The sequence below is a fragment of the Buceros rhinoceros genome, unplaced genomic scaffold (genome assembly GCF_000710305.1).
Source record: "Buceros rhinoceros silvestris isolate BGI_N320 unplaced genomic scaffold, ASM71030v1 scaffold8671, whole genome shotgun sequence".
NCBI lineage: Eukaryota > Metazoa > Chordata > Aves > Bucerotiformes > Bucerotidae > Buceros > Buceros rhinoceros.
This window is the reverse complement of record NW_010393621.1, coordinates 696-11,430: the sequence shown is the minus strand read 5'-3', so window position 1 is coordinate 11,430 and position 10,735 is coordinate 696. Positions and strand designations below refer to the sequence as shown.

Here is a 10,735-nt window from a genome sequence, read left to right as displayed (position 1 = left end):
GGAGTTAAATGCATATCTAAACTCCTAGCCAGTCTTAAAAAATGAATGTAGCAGTAAATGGCTCAAGTCATGTCAAATATATATGGCTAAATGTGGATATTAATTACACAACCAGAGGGACTCAATTTACTTTGTAAAGCAATTAAAAGAAGACAGAAACTTACATTCTGTTTCTGGAAAAGAGTAATGGCTAGTTAAAAATAACTTCCTACCCAGAATATCTTGCTTGTCTCATATAATATCAATTATGGGGAAAGGAAAAAAAAAAACCAAAAGCCACCACTTAGGCATTTACAGCACTCCCTCTTTATGGAAAAATCAGACCCAGGTTTTAAAACAATGTAAGTTCACAGTTAGGTGCCCAGATCCACATTTAGGCATGTAAGCAAAGGCTTTGATTTTCAAACTGGCTGAACAGCACATCAAAATTTAGCTTCCCCTTGTTTTTATTCCCCATGGGCAGGTTAAAGCTATGAAAAGGCCTGTGTACCTGAGGACAGGTTTAAGGAGGTCGAGGGTTCGTTTTTCTAATACACAGTTTAATATTGCTTTGGGTTATTCTAGTAGTCTGTCTCTTTTTTTTTTTAATGTATTTCTTGCTTCAGAGCAGATAGGCAAGGATTCCTTTCATGCATATTAGAGCTTGTTCTTCTATCCATAAGCAAACTAGATCTGTATCAAAACTTCATTAACCTAAACCACCTGCTCCAACAGGTGTCCTGATGGAAAATTAGCATGTTCTTGGATACTTACCATACTTTGGGTTTGCTTTGAGTATTTGAGATACCCTTTTATTTATATTATATCCTCTGAAAATACCATTGAGTGGTCTATATCCAGCTGTCAGTGAGAGCATCATACTTGTTCAGGCCAACAGCCACAGCATCCATCCCTCTCTGCCTCCGAGACGGACAGAATGCCAGGATCAGACATCTTCAAATATCTGCTGGTGCACCATCTTCAAAGCAGCATAGCCAGAAAGGAAAGAAAGGAACAAGACTGGCCCTGCATAAATCACAAGGTTGTTGCACTTCAGTGTTCACCCTTCCATCACTTCAGAAATCAGCTTCTAGCAAAGGGCTGAAAAAAAAATATGGTAGTTACTTTTGTCTTCAGAATACAGCACGGTATCAAAACTTCTGATCCACCTTTTTTATTGGTATCCTCATTAAAATGTATTAGAAAGAAACAACATGTTTGATTGGTCTACTCAATACTGCACTTAATTATTCCTTTGTCCAGGAATATCATGCTTTAAGTTTTCCTGTGACGTTTTCCCCTCTGCCCTGTTGTGAATGTGACTATAGGGGATTTACAAAAAGAAAGAGTTTAATGCAGACAGACATGACAGCAAGAAGAGGAGCTGAGGTTGTGTTTGTTTTGATTGTTTATTTCAAAACTATGGTAAGAAAGAGCTTCAAAATCCACCAGAAATTGTTCTGAGACATCATCTGGGAGCCAGGGGCTATTACCTTTATACTTCAGTAGAATCTCTTTGCTTTTATGTCACTGTTTCTAAAGTAAAAACAAGTTGAAGACTGGGAGAAAGAACATCAGTTGAGTGCCTTTCTCAGGCAAAATTTTACTGAAACTGGGAAGTTTATATAAACAAGGACTTCCTGACACAACAGCAAGAAACTTTTAACTCTTGTATGGGTTTTGGTGAGAAAGGATGGGGTTGTATGCTGAAGCAGTCTATGGCAACACAAACAGCTCCATTTCCACTCTTCAATGAGCTCAGTATGCTCCAGGTAACATCAGTAACATCGTTTACTGTGTTATACAAGCAGGGTTCTTGCTTGCTTTTTCAAATGTGGCTGAGCCAGTAACAAATTTATCTTCATGGTTCAAACTCCAAGAACACTTCACAATATATACATATCAGTCTTTAAGTATCTTATTTTTCTGTAAAAGGCCTTCACTTTTTAGAAAACAAATACTAATAAAATACACATAGCAAAGGAGAACACATATCTGCTTTACTGCTTTAAAATTGAATTCCCTCCCAAATTCTGTACTCTTGTTCATCTGCACTCACCAGCAATAAAAGACAAGTGAAATCCTGATCCTAAGAACATCAAATTGTATCTGCACTGGGTAGTTCAGTACGCTTAAGCCTAAATGCATCCTGCAGCTGTTTCAGCTGGTTTTCAGATGAGTGCAACCTAGCACATGGGCCAAAAGACAGTCGCTCTGTATTCCAACACGTATCCCATCTCTACAAAAAAGGAAGGAAAACTAGGGGATATGTTGCAGATTCCACCTATCTGGAAGTCCACATTTCCATGGGAAAATCAAAACTCATTAGCTCCTCTGTGGCTGCCTTAACAAATATTTCAAGGATAAAGAATTTTTTTATAAAATTCTCTACCATTCACTGCATAAAGGTATATGAAAGCTGCTTTTTTTTTTTTACAGGAAACACAGATAGAGACTCTCTTTTGCACGAGTGTTGGATTCTCAGATTTACATTTTCCAATTCCAGATCTACACGATGCTTACAGCAGTCAAAACAAAAGGCCTGTGGCTTTATACCACAGTAAAGAAAGAAACAAAAGCATTAATACATCAATCTTATATCCAGTTTATTTAGTACTATAGCAGTAATACAGGTAAGAGTTCTTGAATCTGGCAAGGCTAGAGTTGGCAAGATACAGCTACCTGACAGATCAACAGACGATTAGTAGTTTTGGAATTCCATGTGTGCTGAAAAACTGAAGGGTGTACATAAGTAGTCTTTAAGTTCAGCTTCACAGATACTGACAACACAGTTAAACTTACTACTCCTGATACGGCAGAGCAGTATTTGCATAGAAATGAAGCAACACCACGCCTGTTCAACATCGAGAACTATATTCCAATATTTGTAGTCTTAAAACAAGTGAAATAAACAGTATCTTTTCCTTTTAAAAAGTGATCTTTGGTCAACACTTATTAGAATGTGCTTTAGTTTTATTTTACAGTAATGCTAGGATTATATAGCTTTTTCTTATGTTATCTTATAGGAGTGGACATTTCTAAATCAGTGTTCTGCTGTGACCGATAAAGCAATCTTGCTAGTTTCAATGCAGGTAAAATTTCAAAGCAGAGGTGGGCTTCAACTCAGCAGCTTTTACAAAGACTGAATCCCAGCTGTTCTCTGGAATGGGTATGAGGCAGTAGTTCATCTTGAGATTCCTTCTTTTCCCTTTCGTCATTTCTGTATGAGTACAGCACTTTCAAACACGCTGGGCTAAGCCCTTATTTAGTTGTCTACAGTAAGAGCTCTGAATGTCAACTGACAGTGTGTTTAGACCCATCTGATGTTTAATATCCACATTTGAAAAGTGTAATTAACATATTCCTTAGTGTTCTCTCAAATGCCTTTTCATTACCATAGTGATGACTAGTTGTAAAGACACTGGTCCGTAGGAAAAACACTATATGCAAGTTAGAAGCACAGGTCTTACCAGCAGGCTGACCTTTAAATCCAGACAAACATCCTAAAGCACCTGTGCCCTTTACCAGTCCATGTGTTTTTCAAGCTTCCACTCCCATCTAAAATTGAACAGGCCCATCCACCTTACAGTTAAGGCAATTTTGTTACAGCCCACAAAAACTGTTCTGTAAAATTGATCAGCCCAAGATGTTACCCCGGCCATAAAATTATTTCACTAGACAATGACCTTGTCAAAACAGCCTAATGCTCACTCACTAACATTTCACTAACATTTCAGTTCCCACCCTCCTCAACCCTCTCTACTTTCATCACTGACCCCCCACCAAAAAAAAAAAAAGGAGACAGTACTGGCTTTGTTTACCTGCTCCCCTATTTCTGCTCCTCTGCAAGGCAGCTTTGCAGGTAAATACTTTTTGTAGATTTGGTGTCTAAGCATTTAATTCATATACTTTTCAGCAGGTTTTAGGCACTGTTAAGCACAGGAGGATCCACGCCCTCCTTCCTTGAGTTAAATACAAATACATTATCACTTGAAGCAGCAGTATTTTGCTTTTCTTTAGTGCAAGTGCTCTTGCACAAATAAACCACCTACTTGTCAGAATTCCAAAGTAAGATTTCCATCAAAAAGGCTTGGGAGTTTATTGGAAATAACTGTTTATACTTCAGTCACACCTAGAAGCTCTATCCAAGACCATGTTGGTGTTGAAAAAATACGGGCCAAAATTCTCCTCTCATGAATTTAGGAGATAAAGGGTGAGAGGAGCAGCTTAGTTTAAGTGACATAGCCATAACACAGTAAATCTGTAGTAGGACTGGAAATAGAAGGTCAAGTCTTCTAGGTCTAGACCTGTCCACTTGACCATACTATTTCCCGCTTTTTGCTTTGACTGTCTTTTTTCTCCAGACATTGACCTTTGGAAGAAATTGACTGAATCCCAAGAGCTGCCTTTCAGCTTTTTCCTGCTTCAAGACCAACCATCTTTTATACAGATTTCCTTCTCTTTCCAAACATGTTGTTAATTAACTTGGCCATTGACTTTGATCCACTTGGTCGTCTCTTTTCTTTCACTTTGAAATTTGAGGTTATGTGACTCAGGACTTTCGTGAACATTGTCACAACTTCCTGATAATGTTCTGCTGCAGACAGTTCACAGAATTGGCACTTGTTATCTATTGCCAGCTTCTGTCCTTCATCCCAGCCAACTTCCCTCATGTGGCATAAATCCTGTTTATTACCAACCAAAAATACTGATGGCTTGACCATTCTGAAATCAAGAAAGTTCTGATTAGAAAAAAAGGTATGTTTCAATACTGCGCTGTAAGTTGTGCGATATGCAGTGCGTATGAAAAGTGCAGATGTTCTGGATAATAGTCAAATTTGAGGTTATGTGACTCAGGACTTTCGTGAACATTGTCACAACTTCCTGATAATGTTCTGCTGCAGACAGTTCACAGAATTGGCACTTGTTATCTATTGCCAGCTTCTGTCCTTCATCCCAGCCAACTTCCCTCATGTGGCATAAATCCTGTTTATTACCAACCAAAAATACTGATGGCTTGACCATTCTGAAATCAAGAAAGTTCTGATTAGAAAAAAAGGTATGTTTCAATACTGCGCTGTAAGTTGTGCGATATGCAGTGCGTATTAAAAGTGCAGATGTTCTGGATAATAGTCATTGAAAAAAAAAAAAACAACCCTGTAAGAACAAATCAACCCCCTAACTCTGCCAGGTAGAGTTAAGTTTTCCATTTGCCATTGTCAAACGTCGAAGGATTTTCCAGACATGCTATTCTCTATCAGTAAGTTTTCATTGTGGTTCCTCTACACAGTGAATTAATGTATATTTTTATCCACTGCAGTTTTCATACTCTACACTGCTGAGTACATTGTCAGCTCCTGGACATCATGAAAAAGCAAGTTGATCATCACCTCCATTTGTAGATAACAGAATAAAGAGAGGCATCAGTGGTATAATTCAGGAAAAAAAACCCCGCAGGAATTCTAATTCCAGGCTTTTGCTAAAATTACTCCTTCTAGAGAAACCTTAATTTAGACAGGTCAGCAGTAAAACAGACAGAAAATTGGTTGTTTTGGTTTTTTTTTTTTATTCCACTTCTGATATAAGGAAAGAATTTCACTCTCATATTTAGAAAGCATCTCAGCTGACTGATGCAGTAACACACACAACCACACATGCTCAGACTTGCAATTTTGGTGCTTCTTTTTGAAAGTAAGTTGTTTCTTACCATAGGTCACCCATGTGCACAAATAATGTTGGGGTCACCACTAAAGGCAGTTTAGAAGACATTCATATTAGATACATTTATTGTGGGAAATGCTTTCTTCAACCCTCCACATTGGTACTTCTCCATTGGTAACAGAGTGGGGGAGTAAAAGCATACCCTTACTATGCCAGCTTTTTACCCATGTAAATCACAGCAGACAGACTTAAATAATAGTGCTGTAAGAAATACGAACAAAAATCCTGATGTACTTGGCATTGGATACAGTGAAATAGATTGCAATTTGCAACACAGTTGACCTTCCGGTAACTTACTCCTGGTATTGTGTTATACCACTTGGATGCTGCTGGATTTTAATTGCTACTAGGATGCCTACAGCTCACAGAAATGTTCTCAGCTTTTTTGTGTGTGTTTGCTGAGGGCAGAAAAAAAAAAGCCACTTACTTTTTACAAGCTCCTATGTGAGACTCTCGGATCCTGTACAGCAATGCTTTTGCAAATGCAAATGATGCTCTGTCACTGATGTCGTAAACAATGATAAATCCATCAGCCCAGTGGAGCTCATCTGTGAGGGAGAGCTTCCCCCGCTGTGACTGAAAGAAATTCAAATTCACATGCAAAAAGAATGTTACTGTTGTCACTTCAAAACATTTTCTTTGTCACTGTGTGCATGAGAATGTCATATCTTTTATTGCAAAAGGTATTAACAGGCTAGGTGCTGGCATCGAATTTAGGTGAGTTCTGCTCCAAATATCTAATAAATAACCATCACTACAGGTGGCATTTTGGATCACTGACAAATTCATTAAGAAAGAGTCATACATTAAACAGTAAAATTGCATAACCTATACAGTCATTGCTTATGCTGAATATTCTGCAGAGTTACATAAGCCATCAGTATTTGTGCAGTTTCTGGTTATAGTTCTGTTTTGCATCATCTTAATATCCTGACTACACTAAGCTTTATTACTTTCTTTTGTTTCTTCATTTGTTTTGTTTCTTCTTTGCACTGCTGAAGTCTAAACAGTATTTACCCATAGTATAAATTTCTGGAGAGCTAGGAAAAAAAAAATCTCCTTTCAATCTGCAGTTAACTTTAATAAAACTAGTTACAAAAGTCACTCAAGTGATAATGGGGTTATACCAATCCCTGAGTCCCTTCACCCTGAGAAGCTATCTCAATTTCTAAAGAGCAACAGCTGCAAACTGTCCCATTAAGCTAAGTAATTTTAAAAACTATGTTAAATTAGCTTATCCCTGCAGATGATTTGGCAGCAGCTCGCAAGATCATGTGACCCAAGATAGGTAAAATACTGGAAGCAGACCAGGAAAAACTAAAAATAAAAAATTTACTTTTGCTCTGTGGAAAACTCATCTTGAATAGTAATTTCAGGACTGTAAGTTGTTCCCTCACTAGTTTAGTATTTTGCTACTTGCAATGCATAATCTGAACTGACATACCACCCTGGCTGCCTTGATTAGCTCAGCGTTGGTGCAGCACTGCAGCATCATAAACAGCTGGACTGGGACGGCTGCAACTTACCATGAGGGATGGTAACAGAATGCTGGCAGTGAAAGGGGATGCGTGAGAAAGAAAAGATGAAACAAGTATCAGAACTGTCTGAAGACTTCAGTATCTTTAATACATTTTTTTAATGCTGTGGTAACTGTGCAGCAGAGTTTAGAGGCAGGTCACTTATGGGTGTCACAGCTGTTTCCCCGATGGATGAAAGGACAGTGAACTTTGCAGAACAGGGATCCAGCTACTAGTGGGAAGCCTCAGAGAGCAGGAAGATTTCAGGAAACAGAAACAAATCCAGCAACTCCTCCTTCCTCAGTCAGGCCTCCTCCTGCAACCTTCCTTTTCTCCCCAGCTCCCATGGGATACAAGACCTCTATACCCCAATATGCCATTCATCTCTTTCTAGAATCACCAGTCCTATGACAGAAAAACAAATACCACCACTCCTACTCCTCAGCAGGCACTAAGAAATCAGAAAGAAAGCAGCAAAGTTAGGCCTTGTTCCTAAGGAAGGACTGGTACTCAAAGAGTGCTGGCAACAGCAGTTGCTACTAACACAGCTGACTTCCGGTCTCCTTAAAAGCAAAAAGGTGCCCAAACTGTAGCAATCAAAGTCTCTACCCATAATGTAGTCTTACTGCTTTACCCTAGCTAGCTGTCACTCCTAGTGTTTCGAGTATCTCAATAAAGAGTTGTTCACATACCACAGGATTTAATATGACAGTAAGAGGAAGCTATAGGCAGGATTAGGGAAGGGGCCTGAGATAGGCAGAAACAAGTCCATGGAACAGTAGCCTCTAGCAGATTCTATGGCAAGGGAGGACTCCACAGCGTTACATGGCACATCAGCGATTTCGGGATCCCCATTCTCCTAGGACAAGTGATGCTGTTGCTTGTCTCTAGCAAGTTAGATTTGCTTGGAGGTACATTTTATGTACTCACTGGGTAAAGTTTTTAAGTCCTTGAATGCAAGTCTGGGTCAGACTTCCAGTGCTTCAGCATTAGCATTCACTACCCTAGTTGGCAAGAGGTGAGATCGCTGCCCAAGAGGAAACCTTACAAGCTCATGTGATTAGCCAGACAGACCTACCTAAGCCTGCATGAATTACACAGTCCATAAATTTCTCTAGTCCTGTAATAGCAGGAAAGAAATTAATACAAAAAACTTTATTTCAAGGTGGTTTATTGTGATCAAAGTTCAGCTGTCCATACACGCAAGCCTTCATTATGGCTCTCCTTGGATCTGTTCTGTGAATACAAGTCTTACTTCCAGGCCTGTCTACTTTGACCATTTCTGCAGATATTTAATATACTTCTTGCTTCATAAACTAAATTTTATCAATTTAGTGTATTTGAGAAATCTGCATATAATCCTACAATTTAACTCTGTATTTACCTATAAAAGGCAGAAGTGGGAAAAATTCTTAGTAACTGACACAAAATTTACACGAAATGCAAAGTAATTTACACAAAATCTAAGAAATGGAAGGCTTCTTCCATGAAGTACTCAGCAGTTCTGAGCCACAGCAACTATGAAATTTCAAGCCTTTTAAAAAAAACAGCAAGAACAAATTCCAAGAACACACAAAACACACTCAACCCTTTTTAGCATTACACAGGTAGAATGAAGAACAGCCTTTCTTTCCCCCCTAAAATTCTTACCTGTGAACAAGGATCATAAATTTCCAAGCGTATCTGCCTCCCATCCAGGCATAAGTGTTTAGTGTAGATGCATTCTGAAAGATATGTGGTACCCAAAGAGAACCAGCATTAGTGACTGGTGATAAGTGGTGAAAAAAGGCAGCAATGGTGAGATTTGATAATACTGAGGGTTCCTTGAGTATTGTTTGGTTTTTCAAAGGGCTTGGGTTTTTTGTCTGTGAGTTTTGAAGGTTGAGGGGGGACGCATAGGGTTGTTTGAAGTTGTCTTTGATTTTTTGGTGTTTTCAGTTTAGTTTTTGTTTGTTTGTGGTGGGGTTTATTTTGATTTATTGGGAGTTGTGAGGGCTTTTTTTTTTTAAAAAAAAAAAACAAACGAACCACAAACCGGAAACAAACCTATTCCATTTTGTCTGACCTGAGCTGTCCAACCCCGTCGGCTGACCAACCCCATTTCACTGTGGTGCTCCCATCAAAGCACTGGGGCAATGAATACTTTTAGACCCTAGTTTTCCTTTCCAAAATGGAGGCAAAGGAGGTGCACAATGCTCAGAACAAGCTAAATGCTGTTGACTACTCAGCTTGATATCAAGGTTCAGCATTATGAAAGTAGTAAGCCAGCCTATGTGTAAGTTCTCAATCAGCATTAAAGTCATTATTTGGTAATAATTGTTATTTACCATATGGTGCTTAAAGAGTTCTCATACTAGGTAGCATCAGACCAATAGCATTGACAGGATTATGTCCTTAGACTAGATCCTAAATACTTCTGTAATGTCAGTACACCACCAGCACTCCAAGTTTAACCCTTGGAACTCTACTGCAGACAGATCATCACTACTGTTTTAAGCAACAAGTTGTTCTAAAGAAGTGGAACCAACTTCTGTTCAGTTATCAACAGGTTGTCTGCAGTATAGTTTCTCAGAGTTACTGAACTAGAGACTGGTGTTGGCACTACTAAAAATACACTTTAGACTGTGTGAAATGAGGGCATAGATAAGGTCTGTAATCTTGACCTCAGCATCTTCAGTTCAGCACCACGTTCATCTTAAGCATTCTCCATGCACATCTTAGGAGTTCATCTGGTGATGAACTATCAGTCCCAAGAATCTCAAGAGTATAAAAACTGCAGCCTTTTTGATGGTTTCCACAATTAAACAAGTTTTTAATTAATACTTTGACTCCACTAACAGTGGGTTGATCTTTATTTTATCACCCATATTCCCATTTTCCTTCCCTTCTCTAGAAATAGAGCGAAACTTGTATTCCAACAAAAGCTTGTTAACAAATGAAAATGTTCAGGGAGCGGGGAGGGGGTTGACATGCCTTTTCTGAAACTTGCAGTATTGGAGCCTCAAAACAAGGAAACCTGTTTTTAATTATAGGTGGCTTAGAGCACTACGTAACTTATATGTGACAGCTTAGACCTACATAAGCCATCCGGGACACAAACTGACTTTTCAGCCTGTGTTTGTATAGTAACTACTAGTAGAGCATTTACGTACAACTGTAAATCTACTTTCAGAATAAGTTCATTTCGATATATTCAATGCTATTTGGCTTAGGACTGTTTTCTTTTTTATTTATGGATCATGGGAAGCTACTTGATTTTTGTAAAAAAAAAAGTGGTTTCAGAAAGAGTTCTTCACTTTAGCAAGGAAAGGGAGGTAGACAACAATCTCCATTCGTTGTTAAGTTTTGGGAGTTGTTATCCATCAGCTGGAGTGGCACACTTCCAAAGGTGCTTGTGTATCAGCTAAATAGTGCTTCTACTCAGGATGTGAAAGTTCAAGCCCCACTTCGCCTTCTTCCAAGATCTTAAAGGTGTATTTGTTCTGGCATGAATGAGGAAATTCTATCCTCAGCATGTC

General features: G+C 38.7%; 1 protein-coding gene across 1 annotated transcript in view; it reads right to left on the bottom strand.

Moving 5' to 3' along the window:
* Positions 1–4,421: 4,421 nt before the first annotated feature.
* RERGL (RERG/RAS-like) overlaps positions 4,422–10,735 on the bottom strand; it is a gene marked incomplete at its 5' end in the record, with an annotated part of 6,976 nt that continues 662 nt past the window's right edge. The window contains 3 exons of the mRNA XM_010144914.1: positions 4,422–4,704; positions 6,128–6,276; positions 8,868–8,941. Of these exons, the coding sequence (XP_010143216.1) occupies positions 4,422–4,704; positions 6,128–6,276; positions 8,868–8,941 (506 nt within the window). The remainder of the gene's footprint in view (positions 4,705–6,127; positions 6,277–8,867; positions 8,942–10,735) is intronic.